General features: G+C 44.2%; 1 protein-coding gene across 3 annotated transcripts in view; it reads right to left on the bottom strand.

Moving 5' to 3' along the window:
• Positions 1-16,234, bottom strand: part of SNAPC4 (small nuclear RNA activating complex polypeptide 4) — a 31,855-nt gene extending 15,621 nt beyond the window's left edge. Inside the window, exons 1-14 of one of the 3 annotated variants that reach the window (XM_028714945.2) lie at positions 16,167-16,234; positions 13,701-13,842; positions 12,687-12,727; positions 10,712-10,879; positions 9,302-9,427; positions 7,809-7,887; positions 5,921-6,002; positions 4,910-5,014; positions 3,921-3,993; positions 3,587-3,751; positions 2,405-2,552; positions 1,893-1,999; positions 785-879; positions 512-606 (exon numbers count right to left, since the gene is read on the bottom strand). In XM_028714945.2, coding sequence (XP_028570778.2) covers positions 512-606; positions 785-879; positions 1,893-1,999; positions 2,405-2,552; positions 3,587-3,751; positions 3,921-3,993; positions 4,910-5,014; positions 5,921-6,002; positions 7,809-7,887; positions 9,302-9,427; positions 10,712-10,879; positions 12,687-12,727; positions 13,701-13,833 — 1,417 coding nt within the window. In that variant the 5' untranslated portion in view covers positions 13,834-13,842; positions 16,167-16,234. Of the gene's footprint in view, positions 1-511; positions 607-784; positions 880-1,892; positions 2,000-2,404; positions 2,553-3,586; positions 3,752-3,920; positions 3,994-4,909; positions 5,015-5,920; positions 6,003-7,808; positions 7,888-9,301; positions 9,428-10,711; positions 10,880-12,686; positions 12,728-13,700; positions 13,846-15,631; positions 16,025-16,166 lie in introns of those variants that run through there. The other 2 variants (XM_028714944.2, XM_028714942.2) reach the window with 2 other exon arrangements.
• Positions 16,235-16,692: the final 458 nt, after the last annotated feature.

Here is a 16,692-nt window from a genome sequence, read left to right as displayed (position 1 = left end):
TAATAACCGAACTGCCCCATTCTCACTTGCACAGGCCATCTAAGAAATCGGGGTTCGGCGAGTGGACTGATAACAAAATCAAAGGCCTTAAAGTAGAGGTTAGGAGAATTTACAGAAACAGAGGTTATACACTTCTTATTACAGGGGAGAGACCAGGAGCTCACCAAGACAGTAGCTAAGTTCCTCTCTTTGATTTTTTTGTCGCCGAAGTACGCTACAGGATCCTGCACTGGCTGGAGACCCACAGAGATGAAAGAGATTGCTCACCTCTTCTTCCCTTTGGTAAATGACTGTACTGTTGAAATGGCGATGAGATCGCACTGGCCTATTTATTCTGAATGTATTCTGAATGTTCCTATGTGATGCCAATAAAGTTTACTTGACTTGACTTGACTATTATTCAGATTGCACACTAGCCGTGAAATCCCAGGCACTACAATTTCTGTGCCCCAAGTTTTAAAATTACCCAAGGAAAAAGAGTCTGCCACTTTCCAAGGAAGAGCCGCCTTACCCACGCCATATTTCTCAGTCAGCTCGATGAGCTTCATTTCCTCCTCCTCACTCCATTTGCCCTTCTTGATGTCACAGTGCAGGGCATGCAAATACCTGCAGCAATTGGGGGGGGGGGGCAAGAAAAAAAAGATGTTGCAGAGTGTTACATTCCTTCTGTCCTCAGGCCACTGCACCTCAACTCAGTCAATCAATCTGTCAGTCTGAACCCTACCCTCTGGAGCAGCAGAAACAAGCTTGCTCCATCTTCCATGTGAGGGAAGGGGACACTGACCTGTCTCGGCACTGGATATCATTCCTGCCGGGCACCTCCATCCGAATCTTGTACCAGTCCTGTGCTCCATATTTAGCAACAGCCTTCAGCAACACCTGTGGGAGGGGGACACACAAAAGCCGATTCTTCACTTGACATTTATTATTATTTAAGCTTAGTGGTCACTTGCTACCTAAAAGGTATTTGAGCAACTTGCATTGAAAAACACAGAAATGCATTAGACGTGCAGTCTAAATAAGCACTAATGTCTCTCTTCTATGCTGGAGAGAGGTAGTGGTGGTGTAGTGGTTAGAGCCACAGTTCCTAATGTGAGTGGTGGGATGACCTAGGGCAAGGAGGCAGACAACAGTGCTGGAAGTCTCAATGCCTATCTGTGGAGAGAAAAGCTGCTCTTTCCATGCCTGGCAGGGCTCTAAGTCAGTCTACCTTTTTAAGGAAAGTGTTTCCCATATTGTTTCCAGTATCACCTGCTCTGTTATCACTGGACTTGAGCCCACACAATAGTCTAAAATACAAAGACCTTGTACACTTTTTATTATCGATTAGTAGTAGCTCAGCAATGGAAACAACCTACTGAAATCCCGTAGTGATGCTAGATGATGTTGCTCGATCAGAAAGCCTTACCCACCCAATCTCGGTGAGACTAGGCTCCCTTTCTGAATGAGACAGAAAATGCTTTTGCTCCACCTTCCATACAGGAATGCTTGTGGAGAGGATATTTAACATTTTCCAATAAATTTGAAGGATATATAGTACTTGCTGTCTCTGAAGACCCATCAGTATATCTCTCTCATCCATCTCAGTATAAAGCACTTTCCCATATATTCCTATTTAATTCAGTCCTTTGTTCAGAACCTTGAGGACTAGTATCTAACTTTATGTTAAAGGGAAACTGCTATAGTTCAGTGACAGAGCACCTGACTGGCATGCAGAAGGTCCCAGGTTCAATTTCCAAGTAGGGCTGGGAAGCAACCCCCTGACTGAACTATTAGGAGAGTCATTGCTGCTGCCAGTCAATGTGGGCAATACTGAGCTATATGGACCAAATATCAGCTTATTAGGTTTACACTAATCCCCACCCCTCAAAGGCAACAGGAAAAGGCCTTACAGCATCTTCCTCTGGAGTCCAGGCTCCTCGCTTCAAGTTGGGGTCCACTCTCTTGGTCCACCTATAGATCAGCTGGGCGGAGTCCCTGCCCTCCATATAATAGGCAACTGTAGATGGATAGAAGAGGGTGTCTCATTGGTTTCTCATTGTCATCAAGCTGTTCAGGGTTTTGCAAAGTAATACAAGGTCATTGAACTTGGCTTGGTAGGAGATGGGCAGCCAATGCAGCTGTTTTAACAAGGGTGTTCCATGTTCTCAGCCAGAAGCTCCTGTCTTCAGTCTAGTCACAGCATTATGCCCCAGCTGGAACTTCCAAACCAGAACCAAGGGCAGCCCCACACAGAATACACTGAAGTAGTCCTTCCTCAAAGTTACAAACACATGGACTACAGCAGTCAGGCTATCCTCATCCAGGAACAGCTAGGCCACAGTCTTGACATGGAAAGCTATGAAAGAAGGGGAGGTACTGGCATTGCGAGGAAGAGGGTCTTTCCCCCAGGGACACTACTTACTTTTCCGGTATGGAATGTGCTTCCCAACCCTCATTTCCTGGACCAGCTGCAGGAGTATCTGGTCCTCTTCTGGGCTCCACTCACTCTTCTTGAATTCCTTGTTGGAGGCCTGGAACTTCTGCAGGCATTGGAAAGCTGTGCGCTGTGTCTGGAGAGTACAGGAAAGCAAAGAAGGAGGGGTGAGGAGAGGAAGAGGCTGTGTGAGGTGGAAGAGGAGGCACAGGTGGAGCAGCTATCCACATTAAGAGTTCCCCAAGTTGGCCTTCTCAGGGAGAAAGAGTCAGGTGCAAAAAGCACATTAAGAGGGCATTGCAGGAAAACAGGCCAAGCATCAACATAGTACTAGGGGTGCTCTTCCACTTGTGGAATGCCTTCCCCTCACAAAACTGCCAGGCACCAACCTTAAAAAGGTTACTTAACCCAAACTTTTAGCAACTGCTAACCTCCCCACTTAATTTCTAAAGACCATTGTTTATGTTCTAAGATTAGTTCTTTGATCACTGATCTACTCCCTATCTGGATGAATTGCCTTAATGCCTTGGGGGTGGGGGGAATAGGATTCCACAGGAGGGCACTAATAGGCAAGGGGACAGCAGGGTGTGTAAATAACAATCAGACTAATATCACTGGATCAACTGCATCAGTTTTCTTGAATTAATTAAACTGAATAGCTTTAACTGGATTTTAAATGAATGCGCATTTAACTAGGACTGTTTTGAGTTTTATTGTGTATTATTCCTGAGTAGGCATAGCACAACACTATTCTGAATACAGTGGTACCTCAGGTTACAGGCACTTCAGGTTACTGACACGGAAATAGTACCTTGGGTTAAGAACTTTGCTTCAGGATGAGAACAGAAATTGTGCTCCAGCGGCAGCGCGGCGGCAGCAGGAGGCCTCATTAGCTAAAGTGGTACCTCAGGTTAAGAACAGTTTCAGGTTAAGAACGGACCTCCAGAATGAATTATGTTCTTAACCCGAGGTACCACTGTAATGCTTTTTACAAGCGTAGGGTGGGGAGCACTGGGGATGTGTTTGTGGAACCAAGGGGATGGGGCCCTAAAATGTTTGGGAACCAGTGCTCTAAATAAATAACAATGACTAATATTCACACAGCAGCATCAGTGCCTTTCCCAGACTCCCTTCCCACCCCTAGTCAAGAGCCCGATCCATGGGCCTCACCCCCAACTCCAGGGCGATGGCTTCCCAGTCCTGGCAGTTGTGCCTGGTGGCAATTTCCTTCATCTTTTCGACCTCCTCCTCATTCCACTCCCTCTTGCTGATGCTTGGGTGCTCGAAGTTCTGCCAGTACTTCCTCAACTCCTTCGCATTGCGGGTTCCTTCAAACTAGGGAGATGCGGGAGAGTAAAAGGGACCGCACAGCCTGCACCACGAATAAAAAGGCCACAGGCCACATGAAGTGCAAGGGGCCACCCTCCTTCCATAGCTGCCCCATCACAAACAATTTTTAAGCAATGAAGGGGAGCCCACCTCACCCCTGCCCACAACGACTCACATTTATGTTGGCAATCTTCTCCCAGTCATGCTCATCCAACCTGTTCCCCAACAAAGATCCCTCCGGCAATTGGCTAGACTCCGCAAGAGACAGAAGTGACATTTAGGGGAGAAACCAGCACCCAAGGGAGCAGGGTGAGCTGTGCTACTGCCCTCTTGCTCTCTCACTAAGCGCTGCAAGATGGGACCTTAACTCTCAGTTCTGGCACCCTCACAGGCCCAACTTCCCACTTGGTGGAGCCGCAGAAGAGGGCCGTATTTATGGCAGCTGTTCCCAGGCTTTGGAACTCCCTTCCTAGAGAAACTAGACAAGATCTGCAACCTAGCTAAATACAGAGGCAGAATTCTTACATAATAATAATGATATCTAGTTAGGTTTAGGGATGATCACAGTGTGCTACAGTCACAACCAATCACTCATTGGCATAAGTCTGGGGCACAGGTGATGGTGCTACTAAAGGTGTTGACTCATTAAAAGAATAATACTTAACCCTTGTATATTTTGCCAGTTTTTCTGCTTCAACAAACAGCATGCTTAGGCACAGGGAGTCATTTAGGGTCAGTGCCATCTAGAGAATGGCCTCATAAAATGGAAGGCAGGTAAGATAAACAAATTTAATAATGTCCCTTGATAAATTTAATAATTTAATAATTTTCCTAGAGAAAATAGACAACATCCCTCCTTCTTGTTTTCCTGCTAGCAGGTGAAGATATTCCGACAGGCCTTTGCTAACTGACTGTTGGTTTTTTGTTTTTTAAAAAATGGAAGGGCTTTTAAATAATGCTGTGCTATTTTTACTGTTTGTGTTTTAAGAAATTTGTTTTTTGTATTGTTTTATTTCTATCACAATTCAATTATGTCTTGACAAATATATTTCATACGTTTTTCGTTTTTAGTATTTTGCCTGTGCCATTTTAATTTATGTAAGCCGTCTGGGGAAAAGACAGGATATAAATAATTATGAAAATAATAATTAGCGGGCTTCTTACTTGATATCTTCTATTTCCTGTGTTGTTTCCTGGATCTGCTTCCACAAAATCTGCCTCCCCATCTCATCCTCCAATTTATCCCGCTTCTCATTGAGATAGTCAAGCCTGGTCAGAAACATTTCCAAAACATTTAAGAGACATTCACATATGTGTAAAAAGAAGCATGCAATGAATGCACTGGGAACAATACTAGAAAATCTGGACACCAAACTTTGTATCTCTCAACCACGCCCTAAAACTCATGTCAAGTTCAATTTCAGTTCCTTTGCACACAGGTCAAAGCTAAGGAGTGTCTCGGATAAGGAAAATTCATTTTTAACCTAGAAACCTTGGGGTTCTGTGTTGCTACAAAGAAATGAGCATCAGCCTCAAAGTGCTGTGAATATTCACGAGGCAAATGCTATTTTTGTCAAAGACGAAAGCACCCCCCCCCACTGTGTCTGAACTATGAGGAACGGCAAGGTATAGATGACTCACAAATTAGCCACATTTAACCTGTGTGATTTCAACTTTACAAATCTAAAATTGCACAAATTAAATACACAGAAGGCAGAGAACTGAAAAGCTCTTTCCATGTCAGTTTTCCAGGTGCGGAAAGAACTCTTAAGCTCTCAGATTTGCTTGCCAGGCTCTGGGAGACTATTGAGGGATCTCGCAGGAACTCACGACAGCCAGAGCCCAGGAAGCAAGGTGGAGAGCTTAAAAGCAGTTAAGCGCTGTCCAATGTTTTTAAATGGCCATTTCCCGATTTTCAAAGGGTTGTTTTGTGCTATATGGGATTCCACCTTCATGTGATATCCCCAGAACGTAACCTCTCCATAAGCCACAAGTCAACTGTCCAAACGTTTTTGAACAAATAAAGACAACTAAGAGGTAACAAAAATTGGAAAATCAAGGTACTTCTGGGCTAGATGGAGCAAAGGCCCTGATTCAGCACAAAATACTTTGCTCTCCCAGCCCCCCTTCTTTGGGAAAGGGGAGCGTTTTGCAGGAGCCCCCTTCTGTACTTACTTCAAGAGCTTGGGCTGAAGCAGGTGCTGCAAGTGGTCACTCATGACAGACTGACGGAGCAGCAGCTTCTCTTGGCTTTTCCCTATGGAAGACCAAGGTGGGGGGGGGGGAGGTATTACAGAAGGTCACCAAGTAGCGGGAAGGAAGGCCAGGAGCCCAAAGGGAGGTGAAGCCAAAGCCAACAAAATGCAGAGCCTACTCTCTCTAGTCTGTCCCCATCTCTCTCTCAGTAGTGGCTGCGTTCCTCTTTGGGATTAGTGGGGTGGAAGACAGGGAGCCCAAGCCAATGAGAGGTGGAACCAACTCAATCTAGCTTTGCCCCCATCCTCCTCCTCCCAGCTGTGGGGGTAACACTGGGGCTGAGAAGGGGAAGCTGGCGGGCGGGTCCATGATTGTAGGAGTATCTCCCCATTCTTATTCCATCCCTGAATTCATTTTGTGCAGCTAGAGCTTGACAGCCTGAAATCTGTGTGTGAGCTTTACTAAACCTTTCCTAATAGAACAGACAGACTCTTTTTAAGTAGAAATGTGCACACGACTGTGTACTGTTACAGCTCATAGCACAACTGAAAAGAATGGAAGGTAAACAGATAAGATACAACAATAAGAGAACAAAATACTAGCAGATCAGCCAATCATAGTAGTTACACTAAGTCCTGGGTCAAGAAGAGAACAAAGATATCAACATAGATAACTAAAAGCAGTTTTTCATTTAAAACATGTATCTACCGGCGTTTCTTTGGGGAACGTGGTTTAGGGAGCACCCTTTACAAATTCCTCCAACATTCTGGTGTTAGCAATAGAATGGGAAGGTTGGGTTGCACTGCTCAGAACAGCCAAACAATCTCTGAGAGGTTTAATAATGATGCCAACATGTTGTAACTGTTTAACTCTGAAGGGAAGAATTGCTGAAATTGTCTGATTGATTAAGTGGTCATCAGCTGTGTAGCTGGACACGTATAGAAGAAGATGGTGTCTGACAGCATCCAAGGGCAGCCTCTTTCTGTTTTTTCAGAAGGCTAACCCTATTTATATTTGTATTAATAAGGCCTAATTTCTCACTTAAAGCCTGTGTCTACTGGCATTCCTTTGGGGAACTGTATATAAATTCTTCCAACATTCTGGTGTAAGTCATAGATGAGAAGGTTGGGGTGGGCAGGTGAAAAGAGCCAAAGGATCTCTTGAGTGGTTTAAGAATGACGACAGTATGTTTGATGGAAAAAATTGTTGTAATCATTTGGTTCTTTTGTAATTACATGTGTAGCTTAGCAGTGTACTATAGACTAGAATTAAGAGCATGGAAATCGCAGCTTGCTCCTGGTTTTTTCAGGAGACTGACTCCTACATACGTTTGGATCAATAAAGGCCTAATATTTATTTTTTTCATATTTAAAGTCTGTGTCTATTTGGTGTTACTTTGGGAACCCCAGCTGGGGCACACCCTTTATAAATTTATCCAACAACAGCACCCCACCCCAGACTGCTGTTATAAGGCAAGCAGGTGGGGGCTGACCATGGGCAGACTGAGGTTGGTGGGTCATTTGCCCCATTTCCCCAGTGGACTAGACTCCCTGCTGCTGATAGGAAAACTCCAACCATCGTCATTCGCTCCCTTGACTTCTATTTGTTGGAAACAGAGAAGGAAGGTGGTGGGCTCTCTCCTTTGCTGGAGTTTTGAAAAGCTGGTCAGTCACCTGTCAGGGATTCTTGAGCTGCGATTCCGGCATTGCAGGGAATTGGGATAGATGACTCTTGGGGTGGGGTGGGGGTGGCCCTCTTTTAACTCTAGAATTCCATGGTTCCAGAAACAAGTCAGCTCATGCTGAAGGTTTCAATCAATTCAAACCTAAAATAAGTATGTTACTGTAGCCCCCCAAATCCCTCTTACATTTGATAGTGAGCAGCTCCGCAAAAGACTTGATGCCTTGTTTTGCTTTTTCCCTGGCGTCACTGTTGGCAGGAGGGCCCTAAAGAGGGGGAGAGAGAAAGGGCACTACAGATGTCACAAAATAATCCCACTTTGGTCCTCAATCTCTGTTGTCAGACAAGCCCCACTGGTGGTTTTCAAAAGTGTGCATAGTGTCAAAAGTGTTTGCATGGGCCATGGGTTGCTCTGGATACGAACGGGATCCATTCCAGAGCCCCGTTCGCATCCTGAAGTAAACATAAGATGCGACTGTGCATCTGCGTGTGCCACGTTTCGCCGCTTCCGCGCATGACCTCATTTTTAGCGTCTGCGCATGTGCGAGTGGCAAAACCCGGAAGTAACGGAGCGTCTTACTTCCGGGTTTTGCCACTCGCACATGCGCAGACGCTAAAAATGAGGTCATGCGCGGACGCTAAAAATGAGGTGAACGCGCTCCGTTACTTCTGGGTCGCCACGGAGCGCAACCCGAAAATATTCATCCCAAAGCTACTTCAACACGAGGCATGACTGTACCTGTCTGATGTCAATGGGCAGGGAGTTTCCAAGTGTAGGCACCGTCACAGTAAAGGATGGATGTATTGCAGATATGGAACAGGGATTACAGAGTTACTGTAACAGGGCCAGCTCTCCTGATCAAAGCAGTGAAGTGGGTGTATATGGGGGGAGCCTATCCTATTCTATGTGTTTCTGCACTACAACTCCCATCAGCCCCTGCAGCTGGCATGGCCAGAGATCAGGGGCAATAAGGGGAAGTCCAGCAACAACTGGAAGGTCTCAAGTCAGTCCCCCTGGTATAAATGATCTCACTGGTACCTGGTTAAAAACAAGTCCAGATTGCAAACAAAGAGCAGTATCAAGCATCAACCAGAATTTGGCCTCTTCATCTTCCAAGATGCATGGTGGTTAAAGCATTGGGCTAGGACCTGGAAGACCAGGGTTAAAGTTCCCCACTCAGTCATGAGACAATAGGTGATGTTTGTCCACTCCCTCACTCAGCCTAGCCTAGTTTGCAGGGCTGTTGCAGGGGTTAAATGAAGACTATGAACTGGGACAGAGCAGGGTTCAAATGCCCAATCTGTCATGAAGTTCACTGGATGTGACCTTGGACTAGTCACTGTCTCTCAGACTAACCTACCTCACAGGGTTGTTGTGGGAATTACATGAGGACTAGGACCTGGTAGAGTGCAGGGTCCAAATCCTCACTCATCCTTGAAGCACACTGGGTGTGGCCTAGGGACAAGGATTGCCTTGGCCTCACAGAGTTGTTGTGAGGATAAAATGGAGAGGGGTGAGAAATGCATATGCCACCTTGAGCTCTTTGGAGAAATGGTGGGATATGAATGTAATCAATCAATCAATCTTGCCATAAGACAAGGGGGCTGGAAACTAGGAAAGGAGACAGGGTTGTCTACCTCTATCCCCAGGAGGAAGAGAGGCCAGCAATGGATACTTACGAACCCTGACGTCATGTCCTTGAAGTACGGCTTCATGAAATGGCCCAGAAACAAATTTGCTGGCAAGGTTTTGCTGTCACTTGACTTAGCGCCTCTCGTCCCAGCCAGCTCCCATGTCAGCTTTTCCTGCAAGGCATTGAAAAGAGAGACAAAGAAGAAGAATAGAATTGTAGGGTTGAAAGTGTACCAAGGGTCATCGAGTCCAAGCCCCTGCAATGCAAGAAATTTAGGGAAGTGGTTCTGAAACTTTTTGGGGCCACTACCCCCTTGGTTCCATAAACTCAACCCCACTGCCTCCTACCCTATAAAAAGCATTATTCGGAAGAGCAGCTTGCATGACCCGCTAAGGAAGATAGCACAGTAAGATTCAAAACAGTAACAATTGCACAGTCATTCAAAATCCAATCAAACTATTGAGTTTCATTAATTAACCCAAAAGAGGAATCTGATTCAGTCATATTAGATATTCCATTAAAATATTTGTATGCATTCCTACTAGTGAAAATGTAAGGGAATTGATAGCATAAAATATTTATTTATAGCTACACACAGGGATCGTTCACTGAACACAATGTGCTCCCTGGGTTTCCTGCAGGCATCTGGTTGGCCACAGTGAGATGAGGGTGCTTGCAGAGTTGGGCCATTGGCCTGATCCAGCAAGCTCATAGGCACTTATTGTTTTGTTTTTCTGTTTTAACTATTTATTAGTGCTTTTATCTAGGGTTTTTTGAATTGTGTGAGCTGCCCTGAGATATTTTGGTGAAGTGTGTATATAAATTTAATAAATAAATAATAAATAAATAAATAAATAAAACTTAAATTCAGAGGCACAGCTGTGATGGCAGAGCATAGCCACCATGGCTAGTAGCCATTGAGAGCGTTCTGCTCCTCCATTAATTTGCCCAGACCTGTTTTAAAGCCATCACTGTCTCCTGCTGGAGAAAATTTAACTCTGTGATGCAGTGAAGAAGTCACTTCTGTTATATTTCCTGAACTTTCCAGCATTCAACTTCCTTGGATGTCAATGAATTCCAGTGTTATGAGAGAGGAGTAAAACTCTTCTCATCCACTTGCTCCATGCCCTGCAAATTTTATAAACTTCTATCATGTCGCCTCTTCCTCACCTTTTTTCTAAACTAAAAGGTCCCAACCTTTGCTCATAAGGTTGTCGCTCCATTCCCCCTTGATCATTTGGGTCACAATTTTCTGAAGCTTTTCCAACTCTGCAATGTTCTTTTTGAAGTGAGGTGACCAGCCTTCCAAATCTGGCTGCACCACAGATTTGTATTACTATATTGGCAATTTTATTTTCAATCAGCTTTGTTCAGGCTACAACACAACTCCACAAACCCCCAGAGAGAGCTGAAACATTCCAGAGTACTCTTAAGGCAGCCCCACCACAACACTGACCTGCTGCTCTCTGTTCTGGGCCAGCCAGAGGGTGATCTCCTCAATCTTCTCCTGAATCACCTCCTGGTAAACCATGTTCATGTGCAGGCAGGTCTCCAGGGACTGAGGGAGATGGATGTCCACTTCACTCCCCACTCCAGCATCTTTCTCCCCATCTAGGTCTACCTCCTGATCCAGAAGGAGAAAAAGAAGAGTTGATCAGATGGCTGGAAAAAACAGACTTTACAGAAGGTAGAGAGGCAGGCAACTGATTTAGCTGGATGCATCAAGGGCATGGCCCTTGAAATTCCTACAGACAATATCACCTTCCTTTGCAAATGTCAAACATGTTTTCTCCCAAGGTTTCCACAACCATATGCGCGCAGCAAAACACTTCTGGGTTTGCCGCTTTCACAACCCGAAGCTTACGTTACACGAGGGTAATGTACGCCGGGGTGCTAGTGTATTGCTCAGTTACCAGAGGGGCTGCAATAAACTTGGTACACGTTATGACGTATAGTGGGAATGTAAGTTTGTGCAAGATTTAGGGGATTTGATTTTCATGGAAATAAATATACCAAAGACACTATGGCTTGTGTGCAAAATTAATTTTTTTGAATTTTTCTGATGATGCCAATGTAGATATATTGGCAAAAGGTCTTATATATTACCTTGGCAGCTCAAACTATCATGGCAACTCAATGGAAAACAGCCCCAAATCTTACACTGGGAGCTCAATACCCCTGACTCTGGAAGATAGCTAGAATGAACAAAATTACGCCTAATCCGATATACAGAACTAAATGCCAGACACTTTTAATATGATCTGGCATTCTTTTACGACATCTACACTTGCAAGACAACCTTCACTGAAAGCCTGGCAAATCTAGAACTAGATATGATAATTTGATAACACTGATAGTCCTTTCTTGGATTTTGTTATTTTATCCCACATGCAACTAGACTTGATCTACATGCCAGTTTTATAATTTTGCTTTAATTGTTGTTATAATTGTTCTCTCTCTTTATATACACCTTAATAACTGTACCAAATAAAAATACTATTTTCTTGCAGCATAGAATCATTGAATTAAAGTGTTAAAAGGGACCCTGAGGGTCATCTAGTCTAACCCCCTGCAATGCAACTCATTCATCTTTTTTTTTGTTCCTGTGAAGCTTCTGCCAAAATGACTACACATACACACACACACACACACACACACACACACACACACATAGAGGGATATATGCTGTCGTTTCTGCATTGCATAGGGCTGGACTAGATTACAGACACTCTGAATGTTTGACTGTTCCTCACAAATAAACCAGCAGCAACAGCAACAGATGTATCCACACAACCCACCTCTGGATCTGAACTGCAGCCAAGCATTTCTTCTAGCTATCAGTCAACCCTCCTGGTCCTTGTAACATCTGCAGTAGCATCCCGTGAGGGAGAGGAGGAAGACTAAGAGGAAGACTAAGAACTGCATTCACCCCTCAATGGTAATTGCAGTGAGTTTTTAAATAATTTTTAAATGGTTTTCTAGGGGAAGTTCTGGGTTTACGTAATTTTGCTTATAAGCATGAAGACCAAGAATGTAACATAAGATGCAAGTTACCTGTAAATAAATTATACGCAAGCCACTTTGGGAGCCTTTTTCACTGAAAGGCCCAGTGCCCTGCTTATGTATTTATTAAATATCCAATTAAATTTCTAGCCCACCCTTTCCTCCCAAAAAGCCCAGAGCTTGAGACACAGTTCATGTTTCTTCTCACAAGTGATCTCATGAGCAGAAAAGTGAACTGGAATTTAATAACAGCTTAGAGGAGCCTTAAAAACAGCTTAGAGGGGCCTAGATGGAACTTCCACAAAGAAGGGCAAAGTCCTTTATCCACATGGAGACTAACTTTTTAACAACAACAAAAAAGGATGTGATCGTGTATGTAACATATAAACCTCCAAAACAGGAAGATATTATTTGAACCAGGTACTTGCCATATTGTCATGAGTATCGGAATCATCATCATCAAGGTCATCTGACAGGAAAGGAAAAGAAATATTAGACAGAATACAGGCCAAGAAAGCAAAAATTTCAAACAGTCATGGCAAGAAGGCAGCCTAACTGTGACACTCTTGGTGTGTAGTGGTTAAGATAATGTACTAAGTAGGTTCACATTGCAACTTGCTGGATAGCATTAGAAACACCATAATGTGCTACACAGGGAGACTAACAACAGCATATCCTACAGGCTTGCTGTAATGATTAATCAGATCATATTTGTTGGTAAGGCCCATGTTTAAAAACAAAGGTGAGTGCAAACTTAAGATGCATGTGAGAAGCACTCTGAGGGTTACTACCAGATAAACACTTATGATTGTAGGCAGTGGACATTCTCGGGCTTATGTGGGGTAGAACCTGAGGCCTTCTGCATGCATACAGATTAATGGCATGATGAAGAATGACATGATGATGAACAACTGTGGTAGTATTCTGGATGTATTTGAATTAAAATCCCACAAACTCTAATCAAGTAACAATCCCACCTACTACCAAGATAGCCTCCAGGTCCTTGTATTAATTTACAAAGCCCTGAGTTACTTAGGTCCAAGGTACCTCAGAGATCACCCAAACCTTTATAATATCCCAGCTGAATCACAGAGATCACCCGCAACAGCATTGTTAGTTGTTCCCTGAATTGGTGAGGCTCATTTGACCACAAGGAGTTTTGAGTGTCATCAATCCAGTCCTATGAAACTCTCTGCCACTAGAGATGTAGCAGCTGCTGAAAACCTTTCTATTCCACCAGGCCTACTACACAGGAAATTGACAACATTCTTCTACAATGATTATCTGATGTCTATCATTAATCTTTTATGGGTTTAATGTATGGGTTTTTTTGTTATAAACAACTTTAATATATTTAATATATTATACTGTGGTCATAGAAATATTTTTATAAATAAATGTGGATTGTAGAAGACATAAGAAGCACTCAACAAGCATTGCACCTTCAATGTCAGAGACCAACTCAGGACTAGAGCTTGAGACTTGGGACTCGATACTTGCGACATTGGGGCCCAGGCTCCTTTCCAGCTCTTCAATCTCCCAACGGATTTTCTCTCTTTCTGCATCTATATCCATCACTTATATCTGCTACCAAGAAGAGATAAAGACAAAAAAAAGAACTATAAATAAAAGATGAGATTCAAAAGAAACATTCATTAGCAGTGATTCCTGTATTGAAGGGGGCTGGACTAGATGGCTGATGGGGGTCTCTCCTAACTCTGCAATTCTTTGGTTCTATGAATCTGTGCACACTTAGGCCCTCCTACACATTAAGCAGTACCAGAAGCACTGATCTGCAATAGGAACATGAGAAGCTGCTTTATGCGCATGTTGGGGGGGGGGGTGTGGGATTCAGGTTCCTGAAGGACTTGGCTTTCATTGTGGGCGGTACCCATAGCACAGTGGTAGAGCGCACAGGTTCAATCCCAGGTATGGAAAGCTCTCCAGTAGCACAGCTGAGAAAAGAGCACAGAGAAATGATGTAAATCAGAACAAATGCTACAGGAATGTGTGGTTGTTAAGAATCAGGTGTCAATATAACGTAACTTTCACTTAACACAGGATTGTCAATTAATTATTATTTGGTGATAATTTCAGTTAATGTTATTATGTACTACTATATTCTACTGGGTTACTAAATATTAATTTTATATTTTGTTTATTTTAAAATCACATTTTTATTATGACTTACTTGTATTGTGTAATGTTGTGTGTAATTTTGTTGTATTTTTTTGTTCTTCCAACTTGTAAACTGCCTTGTGTATAGCAATACAGAAACGTGGTATACAAATTAAAAGTGAAAAGAAATGAAGTCAGACCACTGGCTCATCTATCCTAGTACTGACTACACTGACTGACAGCAGCTCTCTAGGTTTTCAAACAGTTTTTTTGCAGCCCTACACAGAGATGACAGAAAGTGAAGTCTTTTGCTAGTATGTGCTGTAAATTTTTTAGTTTCCACTTTAAAGATTTCAGTTGTTATGGTTTGAATTTAAACACCAGCCTAATAAGTTGCTTTTTCCTGAATCAGATCCTTGGTTCCTCTAGCTGAGTGCTGCCTGCACTGACTGGCATCATCTCTATGTCAAGCTGCAGTGCAAGCCCCACGAAAACCTTCACGCTTTGCCCCTTTGCAATGGCAAGACATTGCCATCAGTCTGTCTCAAGAGAAAATAGATAGTGCCTCAAGGGATGAATTCAAACTGCTGCATTAGAAAGTGATCTCCTGGGGCACAAGCTTGGGCAGAGAAAGCAGAGCAATACAGTTGGCACCAACTTGGATGCAAGAGTTGCCCAAAGGAGGACTACAAGGTGCAATACAACCGCCTTAGGGACTCCACTCCAAACTTGTGTACAGTTTACTCCTTAGCCTTTTATTCTCCCAAAAATATCCCACAAGACAGCAGAGGTTTAGGTTCAGTTTTCCTTCTCCTAGAGGGGCTACCTTCCCAGGGGCAGATGAGCATTGTCTGCCACTCACTCCCCTCTACAGCATGTGCAGGAAATTGCCTTCTTGTCCATTCGACCCAATATTGGTCTCTTCTGCTCAACCCGTGGTAGCCCATGCAGAGGGTTTGAGTGCCATCGGCTAGCCTAGCCTGGTTTAGCACACCAGTCAAAGCCATTTATGGTGGGTAGCTACTGTTGTATGCTGCCAGCTTCTAAGAGCCACAGGAGAGGTGTGAGTGCAGGGTGGGGACCAAAGGTGGGCAAACCACCCCAGAAGGAGCATGATGTGTCCCCTACTAGATGCATACCCAGCACCCAATGGCAAGAAAACCTGGATGATCAGAGGAGGTCTTAGCTGCACCAGCTAGGAAGGGGAGCCTCTACCCACAGGCAGCTTGCACCAAGAGGCAAGCCCTCTACTCACCGCATTCTCACAAGCAGCATCTGCCCGGAGGGAGTAGCGAAAGACTGGGCTAGCAGGGCAGCAGGGGCGTCTGGGGGCCCCTTATGCTGAAGAGGGGAAGGACGCTAAACCCAAGCCGAGACACTCTGTAACCATCTCTGCCAATGAAGCCAGACAAGGCACTAGTCCACAGGGAGGTATTTGTTCCCTCTCGCAACCAAAGTTGTTCGTCCTGATCGCCTAAGAGGAGCTCTGACTAGCCACAGGCTGGCTAGTAAGGCTGGTCGCAGAAGAGCCACAAAAGACAGCACTGGGAAGACCGGCGTGCTTGCCACCAAGGACCTGCCTGAACCGGAAGCAAAACAGAGCACCTTCAGCGTCCCAACAACCGTTCAGCCGTGACCCGCTCCTTCCGCTCTGCCGGCAAACCAATAGATGCCCGCTCGCGCATTGGCGCCGTAGCCAATGCCAGGGCAGCAAGGAACGTACCACGTGCTCGGCTCTGCCTAATGACCGTGTGGCCTACTGAGTTTGAAAAAGGAAAAGGAAAGAGTACCGTAGCTTGGCCTGCAGTGCGAAGTTTGGTTGATAGGAGGAGAAGCCAGGCAAGCGCCAGTATCACGTGTGAATACTACAGCCAATTAGGAGATCAGGTCGCTCTGACCCCTCCCCTCCTTCAGTAAAAGGTGTGTCTAAGGCGCAGCAGCAGCAGATCCCGCCCTATTTTCTCCCGCATGCGCAGTGGCAGGAAGAAACGGGGGGGGGGCTCCAGGTGGGAAGGAAGCGACTGCGCAGACCACCTTCTCCCCACAATTATTATTATCATTATCATCATTTCATTTCTATACAGCTTTATATTTTTAAGAAGGTTTACAAGCTACATTAAAATATCAACTAAAACAACCCAGAATAAAACATTACCTGAGAAAGTAAAATATAACGTATACATTCAAAGCAACATAATTAACAGGAAACTAAAATATAAAGATTTCAAAATAAAACATTACAACAAATGAGGTTCAGTACATAATGTAGATGTAATTTGTGACTCTTCAAAATGTATTAAGAGGTTGAGTCCCTTT

This window comes from Podarcis muralis, chromosome Z, assembly GCF_964188315.1.
Source record: "Podarcis muralis chromosome Z, rPodMur119.hap1.1, whole genome shotgun sequence".
Lineage (NCBI taxonomy): Eukaryota > Metazoa > Chordata > Lepidosauria > Squamata > Lacertidae > Podarcis > Podarcis muralis.
The sequence above is the reverse complement of the archived record's forward strand: the minus strand, read 5'-3'. Positions and strand labels throughout refer to the sequence as shown.